General features: G+C 51.5%; 6 protein-coding genes across 6 annotated transcripts in view; 2 read left to right on the forward strand and 4 right to left on the reverse strand.

Moving 5' to 3' along the window:
- The window catches only part of ade1 (bifunctional aminoimidazole ribotide synthase/glycinamide ribotide synthase), a gene marked incomplete at both ends in the record, with an annotated part of 2,487 nt that extends 797 nt beyond the window's left edge, over positions 1-1,690 (reverse strand). The window contains 2 exons of the mRNA XM_056618699.1: positions 1-1,335; positions 1,411-1,690. The exon at positions 1-1,335 is cut by the window's left edge and continues 797 nt beyond it. Of these exons, the coding sequence (XP_056474858.1) occupies positions 1-1,335; positions 1,411-1,690 (1,615 nt within the window). The remainder of the gene's footprint in view (positions 1,336-1,410) is intronic.
- A 795-nt stretch (positions 1,691-2,485) lies between these two features.
- N7532_006206 (Pet127 family protein) lies at positions 2,486-4,858 on the forward strand (the record flags this gene model as incomplete). Its single annotated transcript, XM_056618700.1, has 4 exons — positions 2,486-2,677; positions 2,750-3,047; positions 3,107-3,170; positions 3,226-4,858. 4 exons carry the CDS (start codon positions 2,486-2,488, stop codon positions 4,856-4,858), a joined length of 2,187 nt encoding a protein of 728 aa, XP_056474859.1.
- Positions 4,859-6,718: 1,860 nt separating this feature from the next.
- Positions 6,719-10,336, reverse strand: N7532_006207 (uncharacterized protein; the record flags this gene model as incomplete). Its single annotated transcript, XM_056618701.1, has 2 exons — positions 6,719-9,044; positions 9,102-10,336. 2 exons carry the CDS (start codon positions 10,334-10,336, stop codon positions 6,719-6,721), a joined length of 3,561 nt encoding a protein of 1,186 aa, XP_056474860.1.
- Positions 10,337-12,095: 1,759 nt separating this feature from the next.
- Positions 12,096-12,619, reverse strand: N7532_006208 (uncharacterized protein; the record flags this gene model as incomplete). Its single annotated transcript, XM_056618702.1, has 2 exons — positions 12,096-12,461; positions 12,527-12,619. The coding sequence occupies 2 exons, from the start codon at positions 12,617-12,619 to the stop codon at positions 12,096-12,098; spliced, it is 459 nt and encodes a 152-aa protein (XP_056474861.1).
- A 416-nt stretch (positions 12,620-13,035) lies between these two features.
- Positions 13,036-13,855, forward strand: his3 (imidazoleglycerol-phosphate dehydratase HIS3; the record flags this gene model as incomplete). The annotated part of the gene is made up of 2 exons (XM_056618703.1): positions 13,036-13,354; positions 13,440-13,855. 2 exons carry the CDS (start codon positions 13,036-13,038, stop codon positions 13,853-13,855), a joined length of 735 nt encoding a protein of 244 aa, XP_056474862.1.
- Positions 13,856-14,172: 317 nt separating this feature from the next.
- On the reverse strand, positions 14,173-14,867 carry N7532_006210 (uncharacterized protein; the record flags this gene model as incomplete). Its single annotated transcript, XM_056618704.1, has 2 exons — positions 14,173-14,480; positions 14,537-14,867. 2 exons carry the CDS (start codon positions 14,865-14,867, stop codon positions 14,173-14,175), a joined length of 639 nt encoding a protein of 212 aa, XP_056474863.1.
- Positions 14,868-16,822: the final 1,955 nt, after the last annotated feature.

Raw genomic sequence — 16,822 nt, forward strand, 5'->3', positions numbered from 1 at the left:
AGAGGGGCTCAGCACCCTGGACGACGAGGTCGTTGACGTTCATGGCGACGAGATCAACACCGACGGTGTCGTGGATGCCAACAGCGTGGGCAATCTTCAGCTTGGTGCCGACGCCATCAATGGCGCCAATGAGAGTCGGCGAGTGAGGGTGGTATTCAGAGTTGGCAGCGGGAAGAGAGAAGAGGCCACCAAAACCACCGATGACGGCGTCAGTGCCGGGACGCTTGGTGCGGGCGACGGAGCTCTTGATGCGGTTGACTAGCTCATTACCGGCATCAATGGAGACACCGGCTTGGGCGTAGGTGAGGGAGGTGTCGGCGGTTTGACGGAATGCACGGTGAGCAATGTCTTTGCGGTAGAACATGCCCTCGAAGTGGATGGTGGCAACGCCCTCGTAGCTTTTGGAAACAGCCTCCTCGAGAGTAGGAGCGGTGGCAGTGGCAGCAATCACACGGCCACCGGAGGTCTGAAGCTCATTACCGGACAGGGTGGTACCGGCGTGGAAAATGAGAGTGCCAGCAGGAGCAGGGTCCAGAGTAATGGCCTTGCCCTTGGCGTAGGAGCCAGGGTAGCCGCCAGCAACGGCGACGACGGTGGTAGAGTAGTTGTCCTCGACCTTGACGGAGACGCCGTCTAGCCAGTGCTCGGTACAGGCGACCATGATCTGAGCCAGATCGGTGTCCTTGCTCAGCAGCGGCAGGAGAGTCTGGGTCTCGGGGTCACCACCGCGGACGTTGTACTCGAGGACCTTAGGTCCGTTCTTGGTCATCATGAGACCGGTGAAGAGGATACCGACAAATGGCATACCATCCCGGCGCATGCCATCAATGGAAGGCTGGATGATAGTACGATCAATCTCCTCGCGGACCTCCTTAGGCGCAATGCGAGTAGGCGCATAGCAGCCCATACCACCAGTGTTGGGGCCCTGGTCACCGTCGAAGATGCGCTTGTGGTCCTGCGCCGGGGGCAGAGAGCGAATGGTGTAGCCATCACTGAAGGTAAGCACGCTCAGCTCATCACCCTCCATGAACTCCTCGATGACAACCTCGTCACCAGCCTTGCCGAACTGGTGCTCAAGCATCATCTCGCGCAGGGCCTGGTGCGCCTCCTCCTTGGTGGTGGGGATTATGACACCCTTTCCACCGGCCAGACCATCGGCCTTAATCACAACGTTGTGGTTGACAGAGTCGAGGTACTTGGCGGCGGATTCGTAGTCGGAGAAATTTCCAAACTCAGCGGTGGGGATCTGGTGACGGTGCATGAAGTCCTTGGAGAAGGTCTTCGAGCCCTCCATGCGGGCAGCAGCCTTGGAGGGACCGAAGCATCGGATGCCGACTATTTTGCGAGAAAGTATTAGCAATCAAACCTGAGATGGATAGAATAGAATGAAGAATTCAAGATCGAACTTACCAGCCTGGAAGTAACCCTGAATACCGTCAACCAGAGGAGCCTCGGGGCCCGGGACGACCAGGTTGACTTGGTTCTTATGCGCAAAGGCCACAAGGCCGGGGTAGTCATCGCCCTTGACGTTGGCATTGGCGATCTTGCTGGAGACACCAAGACCAGTGCCGCCGTTTCCGGGAGCGACGTAGATGATGTCGACAAGGGGTGATTCGCTCAGCTTCCAAGCCAGAGCATGTTCACGGCCACCATTGCCGACAATGAGGATGCGCAATTGTTCCGAAGCCATAGTGGGAGCAGTGTCTCGAGGGACTGTGTTGAAGTTAGCGACTGTGGGAGCCCACCGCGGGGTATGCCCCTCTTCGGGCAGATTGGAGAGTGCAGGATGGGAATTGAGAAGGTTGAGTGTTCAAAAAACAGCAATAAACGGTTTACAGGGCCATTCAGATACTTACCTCGAGAGGAGCTTAGAGGCAACTGCAAAGGGAGTGGATGGCAGTCGAGAGAGACTTTGTAGCGTTGGATAACTTTTTTTCTGCCGGCGGCACGATTTCTCCGACCCCAGGACTACCCGGTGTCGGGGTTGCGGACCTGAGTTCATAGTAGAGGGCCACGAATACAATTTGTGGAGCAGCCGAGTTATCAAAAATCAATTAACTCTTAGAATTGGTATTTCTATAGTATAGACTGTGGATTAGAGGCTGGATTATTGTTCTACTCAGACAAGATCAAAATGTTAGTATGCTGATAACCTTAAATGAGTAGGCAGAACGGAACCATTCTTTCATTTGGATTAGCCATACTTGCGATCTTGAAAATATCCCTTTGTTAGCATACATTCGATAAGAATACCGAAGTGAAAATGAATCAATTTAAAATCTGCATCTATGCCTCGAAGAATCGCTCTTTTAAGCCAATCTACAATCATGCCTCAGGCATAAGCACTAGAGCGGTGGTGCCTGGCAGAAAAAAAAAAACAGGAGCGCGCGACACTGGTTTGGTCGGACGTCGCGCGCAGTCTCTTTGCAGGAGAGGCCCTTTTATGTTTCCTGCTCTTATCGGACCTTATTGCAAGCTAGGTGGGATGCTCCGCGCCTCACTTCGCCCTGCTCTGGGCCCTGTACGAGGCCATGTCTGCTACTCCTGTCTAGCTGTCCAATCCAATGCGCCAGCCAGGTTCCGTCAATTGCACACGACACCAGTGCTGAATGCCAAAGAGCGGAAAGATAAGAGTGGGAAATCTAGGAAAATCGTTGGAAAGCCCTCCGGAAAGTTGGTACGTGAACAAGCATCCCTCGCTCATATGGACTGGATCGTTAGGAAGAGACTAACACGATTTCCAATTCAGAGCGAAAAGAAATCAAAGCACGCCCGCAATGATTCACAAGATGCAGATAAGTCGCAGAAGTCTGCTGGAAATAATCAGCATTCGCAAGAGTGGAGGGTCGAGCGAAACAAGGCGGCAGTACTGAGGGTCACGGAGGCACTCAATGTGGCCAAGCAGCGCCAACAAGAGCAAGAAAAACCGAGCTGGGAAGAAACGAACGAAGCCAAAGAGCTAGATAATTCGACTTTGAAGCATGTCGCCAAGAACGTTGATCGGTCACACTCGGGAACACTTACGTCGTGGGGAAAAGAGGTGCTGCGTGAGTTTGATCCCTGGGCCCCTCCAACTGTTGTTAAGAGCACATTTAACGTTCCTCAGCTCTCGATATCCCTACAGCCCCAGTTCCCGGTCTTTCATTCGGTCTTGACCGAGTGCTTTTCAAGTGAGTTGTTCACTTTTCTCGTGTATCTTCCTCTTCGGTGCTGACATCGATATAGCCCGGGCGTTTATCATTTACGGGATCCTCGTTCTCGCGTTTACAATTTCGACCCTTATCTCGATTCTATAATGCCTGTGACAGAGTTCGATTTTAATACCTTGAAGGAGTATATTACCTCTTCCAAGGATACCACTCTCCGCGACGTCGCCGTCAAAGAGAAAAAGAAATATGTTGGATCCTCCTCCAGCATGACCTCGGTCCTATCACACTTCCACTACCTCTTGTCCAGCTGGAGAGGAGTTGATACTCGCACCGTTTCTCGCGGCTTCCCGGAAACTATGAAGTCTTTCACTCGCCTTCTCCGGTCGCCTGCTGCCATGTTCCTTCACTACCAGGATGGCGTGTATGCGATTGATGCGGACAAGGAATTTGATTCAGCCAACATCCTCATGAACCTGGGAAAATCCATGGAAAAACTTCTCACCTTGCCTAAGGAGGATTTTGAACGTTATCGACGATCACACGAGAATAAAATCTCCCCCGAGGAAGAGGAGGCAATTCCCGAATCTTACCACTACTCTACCTACGGCGACTTCGTCATGCGCTCCCAATTGGATGCGTATGACCCTCGTTTGCCGGGAACCGGCATGTTTGACTTGAAGACGCGAGCTGTTGTGTCTATCCGCATGGACTCCAAGAACTTTGAACAGGGAATGGGATACGAAATCAAGGACCGCTTCGGTGCATATGAATCATACGAGCGTGAATTCTATGACATGATTCGTGCCGCCTTCCTCAAGTACTCGCTTCAGGTGCGCATTGGCCGCATGGACGGTATCTTCGTTGCCTTCCACAATGTGGAACGCATCTTTGGATTCCAATACGTGAGTTTGCCGGAGATGGACCAGGCCCTTCATGGACAAACCGACACTTCTCTAGGTGACACTGAATTCCAGCTCAGTCTGGGACTATGGAACAAGGTGTTGGACAGAGCCACAGAGAAGTTTCCTGGTCAATCCCTTCGCTTCCATTTTGATACCCGTGACACCGTCACACCTTTCATGTACATTTTTGCCGAGCCCGTCACTCAAGAAGAGATCCACGCCATCCAGAATAAGAACAAGGCCGAGGTCGAGGAATACCAGAAGCGCCTTCTGAACCTCATGCCAAAGGAGGATGGATTGGCCCAGAGGGCGATGGAGTCTGCTTTCCGCGAACCCGAAGGAAATGACGCCCATGAGAAAAAGATCGACGAGGCCGAGGCTGATAAAACCGAATCTCAAGAGTCCTCTGATGTCTATGACTCCTCCTTACCTCCGGATGAAACCTTTGATGCTGGAGAGAGTGATATTCCGGAACCAAAAGCTCCACTCCTGGCAATGACATTGACAACCCGCAACATCGTCAACGGAAAGGCCGTTGACCGACCGGAGAACTTCACCAAGAATGATGAGTGGTCCCTTCAGTGGCAGATCAGTGAGCTGAACGAGACGCAAGGCCGTCAGCTGTACAAGATGTGCCAGGCCAGGCGAGAGAAGGCCCTGGCCGGCCGAGGCGAGGACGAACTCGACCTTGCGAGTAACATTTACATCCGCAAGCTGCAGAAGATTAGCCAGGACGGACGCAAGTTCCGCGAGAAGCAAAAGAAGCGAGATGCTGAGCAGGGTGTTGTGGTTTATAAATCCGTGTAAGATATATATAGCCTTGTGAGCTGTGTGATTTTTTGATACCTATTGAGAGAGCATTGCTCTTCTCCATGTATATTATTAGAGACTTCTCTCACATTTCTGCTGGCATTGTTGGGTTGCATTTGGGTTTTTTGATCTTTTTGGGGAGACTATCGTCTAGGGAATTGTACCTTATTTCTTATGATGCCGTACCATACAAAGCATTCCTGACCTTCTCTCTCTGAAGTCAACTATCGCTGGCCGAAACATCGATAAAAAGAAAGTGCAGAGAAAGCACTTTGAGGACCATCTCATCGAGTAAGATGCTACACTAGTGTTGCACCGTAGTATGTTTTTGTTTGGAATACACTGACTTTCCTTAAATCGCCATGGCTTGGACTATAAAGCTAGAATTCAATGCAATCTCGACACTTCTACATCTACCTAACCTCTTCGAATTCTCACTTCACAACCATCTACGGCTGACATTTTCTACGGTTGACCTTTTCACATAGTAAGGGCAGGCAAGTACATGTGGGCCTTGCGAAAGGCAAGACATTGGCTAACTTGTGACCTATATGCACACACGGCTTCTTAAATTGGTCGTTGCGTCACCCGGATGAAGAATTATATCGAATGTACATGGCCCGGAAAAGCCGACCAATACACAGGAGGCATGCCGGAGTACATTTTGGCTTCATATACAGCTGAGCTTGACAAAAAGATTCAAAAGCATCTTACAGATATTGAAGGGCTCTGGCTGGAACACTACGTGTAAGCGAGCGCAAAAGAATGATCATTGGGCATGGCCGCCTGGCTGACTTACATGACCATTTTGACTTTCAATAACACCACATTGCAAGTCCTTTTCTTTTTACACTGTTTCCCGGATTTTCCAAGCTGCACTACGGTATTGTTTGATTTTTGCTTCCCATGCCTTCTCAGCTGCGCCACAGAAAACTTCACAGAAAACGAGCGTTGCTACTTTTGACCCTGACCATGGAATAGACATTCAGTATGCATTTAGCACTATCACCTAGACACCCATTAACAATTACCACGAAACCAAATACCCAGTGGCACTCATCAAAACAGCAAAGGCATCATGAAAAGGAGAATGCCGTAAAGCTCATGATCAATCACAATGAGCAGCTTAGACGAAATAGGACATCGAACCAGTAAAAATAAAGATAAAAAACCCCAAAAAGGGCTTGAAGCAGTCAAAAAAAAAAAAAAAAACGCCATCGCTCTGAATGCCGGGCGCCGCACAAATAAACAATAACCGTATCCACAGTTGCGCCAAGTAGACAATAACCGTATCCAGGGTATCGGTGCCGAGGATTTGAAGGGGGTTGGATGGGATAGGGTGGTATAAAGAGGGTGATTGGGAAAGATTTATAGGAAGAGATGAGGCAAGCTCGGAAACCCCTATATGCAAATTGTGAAGACAAGCTTCTAGAAGTGAAAGGAGGATGGAGACGCGGTTAGCTCCTCGCTGTACATCTTATATGTACAATCTCGTAGGAGGCTACTGGAGCTCTCCCAAGTCGACTTTTGGTGGTGACCAGTCCAGTTGTGGAGGTTTATCATTTGAGACACAAACAGGGCGCATGGAGTCTACCCGGCGACGTTCCTTCAAGGCGCTACCAGTAATGAAGTTTCGTAGAGTGGATGAGGCGGTGCCGTAGGTACTGCGTGCACTACCAGTTCCTGTCGACACAGTGCTGGAGCTGCGTGCACTGCGAACGCTGTTCGCTTTTGTGACTGCAGATGGCAATGGGGGAACTGGAAGAGCGAGTTGGGAGGAAGGGCTTGGTGATCCGATATCTGAAGGAAGAACTTGTGAGGGGCGCGCCGTGTGTGGACGTAGATTCGGCACGCTCTTCATTCGGCTTGCTTTGCGTTCCGACTTAGCTGGGACTTTTGGCTTGGGCTCGGAGTCACGGCGGTCGGTTGGGAAGATGGGAGTTTCTGCGGGGAGATGGATTGCTGCGGCAGGCTCTTCGGGGGAGAGGCATGAACCTCGTCTGCGGATACAGCGACGTCGAATTTCAGGTTGTCGAGCATTGTTCCTAGGCTTGCAGCGGTTGCAGGTCGGCCATCACTAGCTGCATCGTCCGTCGCAGGGTCCTCGACGCCGTGGGCGACATTGTAGTTACGAGCGAGATATCGGCGCAGACGGGCAAGCTCCATATCCCATTTTTGTTGAAGCGAATGCAGAATCAAGTCCACGTTGTGACCTGCTGCAAGCGACGAGGCCTCCAGAGGCGAGGCGGAGAAGTTGGCAGGTTGGTGCTTGCTTAGACGGTGGCTGGACTTGACACCCATCGATAGATGCAAAGAGCGGCGAATCGAGTTTGCTGTAGAGCTTTGAGAGTTGCTTGCGTCCCAGCGGACGTTGTCAACCTCTCGCCGAACCTTCTCTAGAGACAAATGCCGATCTCGGTCCATATTTGATAGACTGAGTAGGGTGCGATTGCATTGAAGACCGTTTACCAGCACTGTGAACGATTGTAGATTGATATCGTTGTTCTCGCAGTGTACCTCGCGTAGAGAGTCGTTCTCTTCCAACACAGATGCCAAGGTATTTGCTCCTTGCAAGCCGAGCTTCTGATGCTCGATTCTCAAGACCTTGAGAGATGTGTTCTTCTTCAAACCAGTCAGTGCAAGATTGAGGCCAATTCCGAAGCGTGCGACATCCAGATGTGCGGACTCTCCGCTGATATCGAGAGCTTCGAGGGTATCATTCTCCTCAAACATCAGCTGCAGTGCCCGGCAGGTCTCGGGGCCAGCATCGTAAGGCAGAGACGCCTTTGAGATATCCAAGTATCGAAGGGTGCTGTTCTTGCGGAGTGCATCAACTAGTTGGCGGAAATGTTCCTCTTTCTTGAAATCAATCATTTGCATGGAAAGATGTGAAGGTGTCATGTTCTTTGCAATGGCATCAAAGAGGAACGAACAACCATTGTCGAGACGATTTTCATTTACATGCAAGTGAAGGCTTCGGGGAGTGCCTGGGCCAGCAGACATCGAGTGCATGAACATGGCAACATCCTCTCCGCTCAGGCCACACTGGTCAAGTCGAACCATGCGAAGATTTTGGGAGCGGTCACTAGCCAGGTAAGTTGCAATTGAGTCCACAGTCTCGCGATTGACTGCCGTTCGACTGAGAATCAGCTCTTCGAGCCGCCAATTGAACAGCATTTCTGCTGTGATCAGTGGGTCCGAGCCAGATGTTCTCGAGATACGGGAAAGGTTGATCTTTCGGATCTGGCTGAAATATCCGATGTACTGCTGCAAAACGTCAGGATTGAGGCGACCCTGCACCCCCGAAATATTGATCGCCTCAAGCGTTGACTCTTGAGCAACAATAGTTGACAGCAGCAGATCCAGATCGTGCACAGACAATCCGCAATCCCCAACTTCCAATGCTCGTAGATGACTGCGTTTCTGCGATGCCGCATCAACCAGATAGTCCAAATCCGACTCGCCAAGCTTGATACCGTTCAGCACGACCCAGTCAACACTCGTCAGTTCGCGACGGCAAACGGGGAAGATTGCTTCAGGAATTCCACAGCCGGGATCCCGACTTCCTTTGTCCAGGGTAGGCGTTCGCGTGAGGCAGTATGAAAAGTCGAGTCGTCGAAGCCATTGGCTCTTCAATGCTAATGCGCGCACCTCCTGTGACAGAACGGTCAAATTGGCTTGTCCCGGGATATTCACGTGGGATCCAGTCCGATCAAGATGAACATCCGCATCCACACCATGGACATCACGAATGCCCTGCAAGGAATCCAGGTTGATACCACGGAATGAAATGCTTCTGAATGACTCATTGTACCGCAAAGCACGCATGACAGCAATCAGCTCATGGGCGCTGTATCGAGAGATCCTCGAAGATGCCGGTCGAAGCAGTCGAAAGCATGGCGCATCTTCGCATTCCAGGTCAATGGTGTACCGAATGTTGGAAGTATCGATGTTGTAGCTAGCCGAGTAAGCAACCAATGTGCGGTCAAAGCAGCCATAGTCTTCATCCAAGGCCACAGGAGGGAAGTATTCCTCGCTATGCAGCTCGCGTGGAACCAGGAAATCGTACGGCTGTCGTGTCCACAACGGGCGCAGGTACTCAGTATGTTGTCGGATCCAGCATGCGACCTCGACCGAATGAACCGAAGCCAAAAAGACATTGAATGGCTTCTTGAGCGGGATACTGTTCACTTGTTAGCGAAATCAGGCGACGTTGCGCATTTCCCAAGAATCAACTTACCGGAAAGTCAAATGCAGACTGTCGTCACCGTATTCCATGGACAGGCCGGTCAAGTTCATAAGGCCGAAAGAGGTGGCGGCATCCACCAATTCGTTGAGGGATACGGCGGATGATCGATTGGCCGCCTTTTGCATAGGGATCAAATGGACTTTGTGCAGTCCAATGGCGAGGTAGCAGCCTGTCGGCGACAACTTTGTAAGATCGTCGGAAGAAGACCGAGTCGGAGATTTGCTGGATGCAATCTGTATGACCCGGAACATTCGGAATACAGCCGGGTCGTAATCTCGTTCGTGTTCCAGCATCCTCGTTACATACTCAACCGAGCCCCGGTCGAAAGGCAGAGGGTCCTTTGCTCGCGTCATCTGTGCGGCCTGGCGAATTCCCACCATCCATAGGTTGAGCTCCTGAAGGTCGGATGTCTGCATTTGGACCAGCGCAGCTTTGTGTGTGCGCTCATCTAGATAGGCAACCTCCACCGTGGGGGATAGTCGCGCATCCTCCAACATGTAGACCGCAATAATACTGTTCAACGGAATACCTGCAGAGGATTCGTTTGCGACCATGAGCTGCATATCCTGCAACGAACTTATTGAGGCAACAGACTGCCGATGCGACGCTGGAGCCCGAGCATATGAATGCGGGATGGAAGGAAAAGCGTCGGCCGCCTTGGCCTGGTTCTTGAAGCGAACGATGTGCGAGTCAGTGAGGACTAGATACTGGCTCTTTTTCCTCCACATGCCGCCCGTCGATTGAATTTCGCCATGGTGGAGGATCGCAGAGGACCAGATCCCGTTCCGGGGACTAATCACGCCCTGCTCGTCTCCCACCGAACCGACGGAGGCGCTGAGAGGATCGTCATCCTCCAGAGAGTGGAGCGACTTGAGAGATCCAAAGACAGACGTCCGCTTCTTCTGCAACGACTTGCGACGTGGGCGAGGGACTTCCAGGGTGGGGGTGGGCGCAGAATTCATGGCCGCAGACCAAGCCGCAACTTCGGAGTTGGCAGTGCCTGGTCGGCGAAAGACATTAGGACCGGTAGACCATCTGTTTGGGCTTTGGGACCGGCCAAAGAAGCCCGAATTGCGACGGGTTTTCTTGTCTCTGGTGAAGGTATCATCGGAAGGGGTGCGGTCGTGGAGAGAGGGTCGGAGAGGCGGGGCTGAGGTTGTTGAGGACGGGCTGAACATGCCGAAGCTTTTTCTTCGTTCTTTCTTGTCAATATTGAGTTCGGCCATGGCGAAGATGTGCGAGGCAGGGGTGGAATTTGAACAGTAGCGAATGTAGGCGTCGAAAGAATCGGCGGAAATAGTGGTGAGAAACGAGCTTGTCCCATTGACGACCCCGACGTCGTTCTCACTGGGCAGTCGCGGTTAGCAGAGAGATCCGACAGACATGATAGTGTCTTTCAGGCAGAAGAGCTGAAGCTGGCAAGTTCCGAGAGGCTTGAGGACTGGCGGAAAGCGGGGGTACCGGGGTAAAGGACGTACAGCTTCACGGCGCCATGGAAGCAACTGACGGGCGAGATGCTAGAGATAGCAGGACGACTCCACCATCAAAAGCGGACCTGGCGATTATATCGATGCTGGCAAAAAAGAAAACGGAGAGAACAAAGGCTCCTCAGTGGCAGCTGTCAACAATGTGGCGAGGAAGGGACCGATGGTTGCACCGAAGTTCGCCGGAAGGGGAGATTTCAAGAGCTTGGCTCTCCAAACACGGACCCAGAAATAGCGACTGGGCCTGGGGAAAGAAAGGGCGGTGATCAATTGATCGATGCGCCGAGGATCTCTCGGGGCTTCAAGAGGGCTGATCCGCGTATGAGGTCAGAGAGGTGCCGATCGGTATGGGCACTGGGCCACCGCGGATATTGGATATGGGATGGTGGGGTTCTCCTCAGGGCTCAGGGCAAGGAGGAAACTCACAAACCCATGAGCAGGGACCTTGCTGAGAGAACCGAGAGCCAGAAAACGGACGAGTGCAGCGATGCGGATCACCGGGCGGTCCCTCGTTGGGGTGGAGAGAGGGAAAAAAGGAGGTGAGGAATGGACGGATGCAGCAAAACGGTCTTCCCAACTGTACTTCGCCGATGAGCATCTCCATGTTTCAAGTTGCTCGTCTTGCTTTTTTCCTTCTGGTTTTCTACATTGCCGGGCCGGCTGCCTGCTCCATTCGATACAATTTTCTTTTTCCGTGTTCCCACTACGGCGAAGCTTGAAACTACTGTAAACACGGGGGAAACACCCCCAAATAGAACCACATAGAATCCATTCTGGGCCCTTTCTGTATACAAAGTCTCGGCCAGCTGCGCGTCTCGCGACGCCTGCCATCGTCCGATGAGACATGCCTTCGCGACATGTCGAATTGCGTGCGGACGCGAGCGATTTGGCGGCTCTTGGCCACGTAAGAGGTGTGCTCCACCCCAAGGTTTGCATCCGCTAAGAGGCCATAGTGCAGCCCACTAATAGCAGGGATTCTGGCCAGCTAATGCTGCTGCTGCTGCTGCTCCGCAGGAACCACCCGTTCCCCGCGCGCTTGTGGGCGCTCATTCGTCGTGAAAGGGCTCCGAGTGTGGTACAAAATTGCGCTCCATGACAAACTATCGACTATCTGAATGATACGGTTTGTATGTGATGATGAGAGTGAGATATTTTGCCGGATCCACATCGAAAGAGGCTGATCGACTCGCGCGCTCCACGCGCCGTGCTGGATATGGGGATGCCTCAGGGATCAATGGGGTAGACTGACGTCTCGGAGGCCCACGACGATGGAGATCGCAATAGATCGACACAGTGCCATAAGGAGGAAGCTTGATCTTCTCCAGTGGCCTCCGGAATCACTGCGTCATCTTTCAAAAAACAATAGAACCCTGTCAGAGGCTTCGGGAATTCATGCTTGCTTATTCCGACAAGTAGTTCTCGCAGATACGAGCCCGTCGATCTTATGCACACCCGTGCGGTGAATCGATTGCAATGCATATGCGACTTGGCCGCTCCCAATTTACGGTCGGGAGCCCTGTTCGCGCTCGGCTTGAAGCCGCTCAGCTCTTTTAATCCGACGCATCAATTCAATATATTCCGTCACTCGTCGCTCGGCCCAGATACAGCCACCCAGTGTCATAGCGGCGATTTGCAGAAAGACTTTGAATTGAGGCGTCAGACCACGGTACACACGGGAACCAGGCGAGATCCATTCGGAGAATCCCTCGAGAGGCCGGTAGAAAAGGCGCGAGCGGATATACTCGCGCGAGAATACAGACGGACGCGGCCGAGGTTGTGATTGCGGAGTTGGTGGACCGGGACGAGCGAAGATGAAGGGATGGGGCAGGTTCATGATCATATGTGCGAAGATTGATACAGAGCCGAACTGGTTGCATAGAGTTCGGTTAGATCATGGAGCGGTCTACCTGCATTGGATGTGAGGGTACTTACGCGGAAAACACCGGTCATAAAGCCCATCATAGCTTGAGTAGTGACTTCGGCCGGGGGCTCAATGTCGGCTCTTTGGTTCGATGGTGGGGGCATGATGGCTGGAATTGAGTGTCTGTCGACACCGCCAGACCAAGATGCTCGATCTCGCAGTTCAAGATGCCGACTGGTGGTTGGAGGTTATCGGCTGGTGACTGCTGCGTGCGGGGAAGCCGACGGAAGCAAAGGTGGCGGGCCGCAATTGGGACAGACAAGAAAGAGAGTTTTTAGGTACTTTTAGAAGCTCAATGGAAGCTAATGCTGTAGAGAAAGAAGCAAGAAACCTGGGCCAGCCAGTGGTGAGGTGGAAAAAGAGCCGATCGGTCTTTGGAGCAGACACCGGGAGAGCAATACGGATCAACGATTCTCCCGATAGCGAGTCAGATACAACGGAATCTCGATTATCAACCATCTAAACCTTGAAATACAGTCACGCCGCCCTTTCACCGCTGCCAACCTCCCAATTGAGCACCATGACTCTCCCTGTTCGCACCGCGGTCGTCTCGCGCGTCACCAACGAAACCAAGATCCAAGTGTCGCTCTCCCTCGACGGTGGCGTCCTCCCACCCTACGAGCCTTCCTCGCACTTCGCCCCGCCGACAGACCCCGAAGAAGCAGAGGCGGCCAAGAAGGGCATTGTGCCTCCTAAGGATGCCGGTCACGCCACACAGTTCACCCCGACCCAGCAGATCACCATCAGCACAGGAATTGGGTTCCTGGACCATATGCTGCATGCGCTGGCGAAGCACTCGGGAATGAGTCTGGCGGTGCGCGCCAAGGGCGATCTGTATAGTGAGTTGCGCCCCTACAAGACAGTCCTGCCACATGGCGGTCAATTTTCGAATCGTCAGGTCGCTAATACATCAAATTGCTATAGTTGATGACCATCACACCGTCGAAGACACTTTCCTTGCCGTCGGCACTGCTTTCACAAAGGCTCTGGGTGCCCGGCAATCTCTTGCCCGTTTCGGCCGCGGTGACGCTCCGCTAGACGAGGCCCTCTCATGGGCCGTTATTGACCTGTCAAGTCGTCCCTGGGCCGTGATCAACCTTGGATTCCGCCGCGAGAAGATCGGTGACCTGAGCACCGAGATGATTACTCATGGTCTTCAGAGTTTCGCCCAGGCCGCTGATGTGACCCTTCACGTCGGGTGCACTTACGGTGACAACGACCACCACCGTGCCGAGAGTGCCTTCAAGGCTCTGGCTGTTGCCATCCGCACTGCTTGTGCTCGGAAGACTGCCGGTCAGGTCGGTGCTGGCGACGTGGTCAGCACCAAGGGTGTGCTCTAAATATATAAAAAGTGAACTTACTATACGAAATGAGGCTATGGCAATGAGATGAGATACCAGATTTGTTAATGATGATACCAGATATAGAGATAAGTTATGCTGTGGCTCTCTCAATTGTATATGATCATGCATTCGTGTTCGGTGATCGTAAACGTAAGTCATATAAACCATGCGATACAATTAAATCTAGCTCAACATTTGAGTCCCAATCGCCAAACGCCTCGAAGAACAGCTTCGACTAGGACAGCCCTATTCTCCAAACCCCAAAGCAAAAACGCCTCCCATGACCAGACCGGGATTTATTCCACTCCAGCACCCTACGCGCCAAGAGCTTTGACAGCCCGGTCCCAATAGGCCTTGCGGTCGCCACTAGCTGAGGTCCCGACACATTGGGTGATATAACTCTGCCAGCCAGCCTCAGAGCCACTCTGCAGAGCCTTGCGCACCTCATCAGTACACTGAGTCGTAAGAAACCAAGCCCCAGAACCAAAGTCATAAGTCTCATTCTCAAGCAGAAGTTCCAACAAGGCTGCGGCATCGTCTGCAACGCGGGCACTGCTTTCGCGGAGTGCAGGGATAGAAGCGATATATTTCTTATTGAAAGCGGCAGATTGCATATTACGAGCTAGTACCATATATCAGTATCGAAAGTTCATTTCGACAATGTTGCAAAGAACTTACTGCCCTGCCCAGGTATCCCGGGATAGTGATTCTTGTTGTACTTGAAATCCCCGCTTTCATAGGCCATTATAGCGAGCACGGCAGCCTGCTCAGCTTTATTGGTGACCTTGTACTGATCAAAGGACTGGGACGCGAACTTGGCAGCAGTGTGAGCCGTGGCACATTCTCCTTTGGCGGGCGGATTATCGCAATTTTCAGAAGTAGGTGCGATTTGGACGATTTGCGCCTCGGTGAGGGCAGTGTCTTTCCTAGTCAGGGATAACGGAGCCGGAGCGGCCGTGGAAAAGGGGGCAACAACCAAGAAGAGTGTTGTGATAAGTATGGAGTGCATATTGAAGATATTTGCAGAGAGGAATAAATAGGCCGTAAAATAATGATCCAGCAGCTCCGTAAACAACAGACTGAGCTAAAGCATAAGCAGGGATGGGAGAAAAGACCCTTTATATTGTATTGCCACTCAGACACACATTTTCCACTCTTATTATTTCCGGGAAATGTGAGGGGGATGAATGCTTCGTAACAAGGAAATTTGTGGAGTAGAGTGGGCAATTCCATATTACCAAGGGGGTGGAGGGTCGCGGGGAATGTAGACGTGTAGTAAGTATGCCTCCTAGCTGGTCAAACTTGGCACGCCTCTTGTCCGAACGCTTTGTCCCTGAAACAATCTCATAGTGTTGTGGGGACCAATGGGACGGCGGAACGACAAAGCAATTGTTCCTGCGTGACCAATGCAAGGCACGCGCCGGCTTGTGATTGGTTCGACCGGTTAGGCTTTGCGACCGCTGAAACGTTTGGCGCGGCGGGTTGTGGCGCCTGAGGCATTCAGGGTCACGGTAAACGGTGCATCGATGAAATTGATGCAATCATGCCCTCTTCCTGAATCTCATAAGACATACTTCATAACTAGAATGCAGATCAGACAGAAGAGGAGCGATTTTCGGTTTTTCTTGTCAATTCGGCAGTGTTTCCATTATTCTATCTTCTATCCACGGTATCAGCCCGTTTACTGCATTATATAGTTACCCGCTCACGACCAAGTCGTGCTACCTAGTAGGTAACAAGTCAACTATAGGCCGGTTGCATCCAATCACAAGCTAGTTTACTAGTGTAGCCTATTGATAATGGCCAGGATGACCCCAAATATACGTATGTGTAATACAGAAGGTTATTGCTGCCAAAACCCACTTTCCTTTTTTTGCCCATGTTGATGCCCTGTTTTAGACTGATGGCTGATATTACACCGACAGAAGAACACACACTAGAAGTACGAAAAGATATCAAATGTCATAACACTTGTCGAAGCTTCATGGACCGTACAAGATTAGGAGTGGTGGTATTACGAGGTAGGTAGGTAGGTGATCGTTCAGACGACTGTTTGGGAGACTTTTTGATGACTATTATGTCGGGCAGCCAGACTCAGGTACAGACCTCTATCATCTAGGCGCCAGGCCCGACTGAGATTTAAAAGTGAGCTTTGGCCGCTATAAACTTCCGTAGTATGTATACCTTCCATCGAAATCCTGGAAGGGTAGAAATGTGCAAGAGCCATCTTTAATTTGGCGCTTCTAGATTCTTCTACTTGTGCAAAAGCAGGTCGAGTGCTAGGGAGAAGGCGACTTAATAAATGAAGAAGGATGAGGATAGTTTGACGAGTAATTCCACATCATGATTGCAACAGTGGTAGGTTGTCCCTGTAATCGTAGTCGACGAGCCCATTTATGATCCAAATTTATCCCGTAGGCGGGACAGGAATGGACGTGGAAAAAAAGAGAGCCGTCGTCTATTCTAGACGACCCGACAAACAGGCTGAGAGCTCAAAAGGCCAGTCTATCCGATCTGCAATGACCAAAGTGGGTATTTCGTATGATATTTTGGAACACGAGGTGGAAGGGCTGTCAGAAGGGTTGCACTTTGTTAAACCCCCACTCCTACAACAGTCAGCCCCCACTGTAAGCAGAACCTACTAGCATTACTGCGGTAACTTAATCGTTCAAATAAATCATACTTTCCCTTTCAGTTGTTAAGAAGCTATCCTCGCTATTCAGCCGCGATAAGAATAGAATGGTTTGCTTGGCAGAAGCGGACGCTAACCGCAGCCATCGCCCTTAAATTAGGATAAGCACTGGAATACGAGCAGTCCACCACGCTTCGAGTATCTCTTACGAGACTGCCCGAAACACGCCATGTAACATTTAATATGCCGTCCCAGAGCTTAAGCTCAGCCACCAAGACATTGTCAGTCTTTCGTTGGTTGGATATTCTCCACCCCTGAGGGCCAGTCGCAGG

Source organism: Penicillium argentinense (assembly GCF_028826775.1).
Source record: "Penicillium argentinense strain IBT 30761 chromosome Unknown utg000005l_segment0_segment0, whole genome shotgun sequence".
Lineage (NCBI taxonomy): Eukaryota > Fungi > Ascomycota > Eurotiomycetes > Eurotiales > Aspergillaceae > Penicillium > Penicillium argentinense.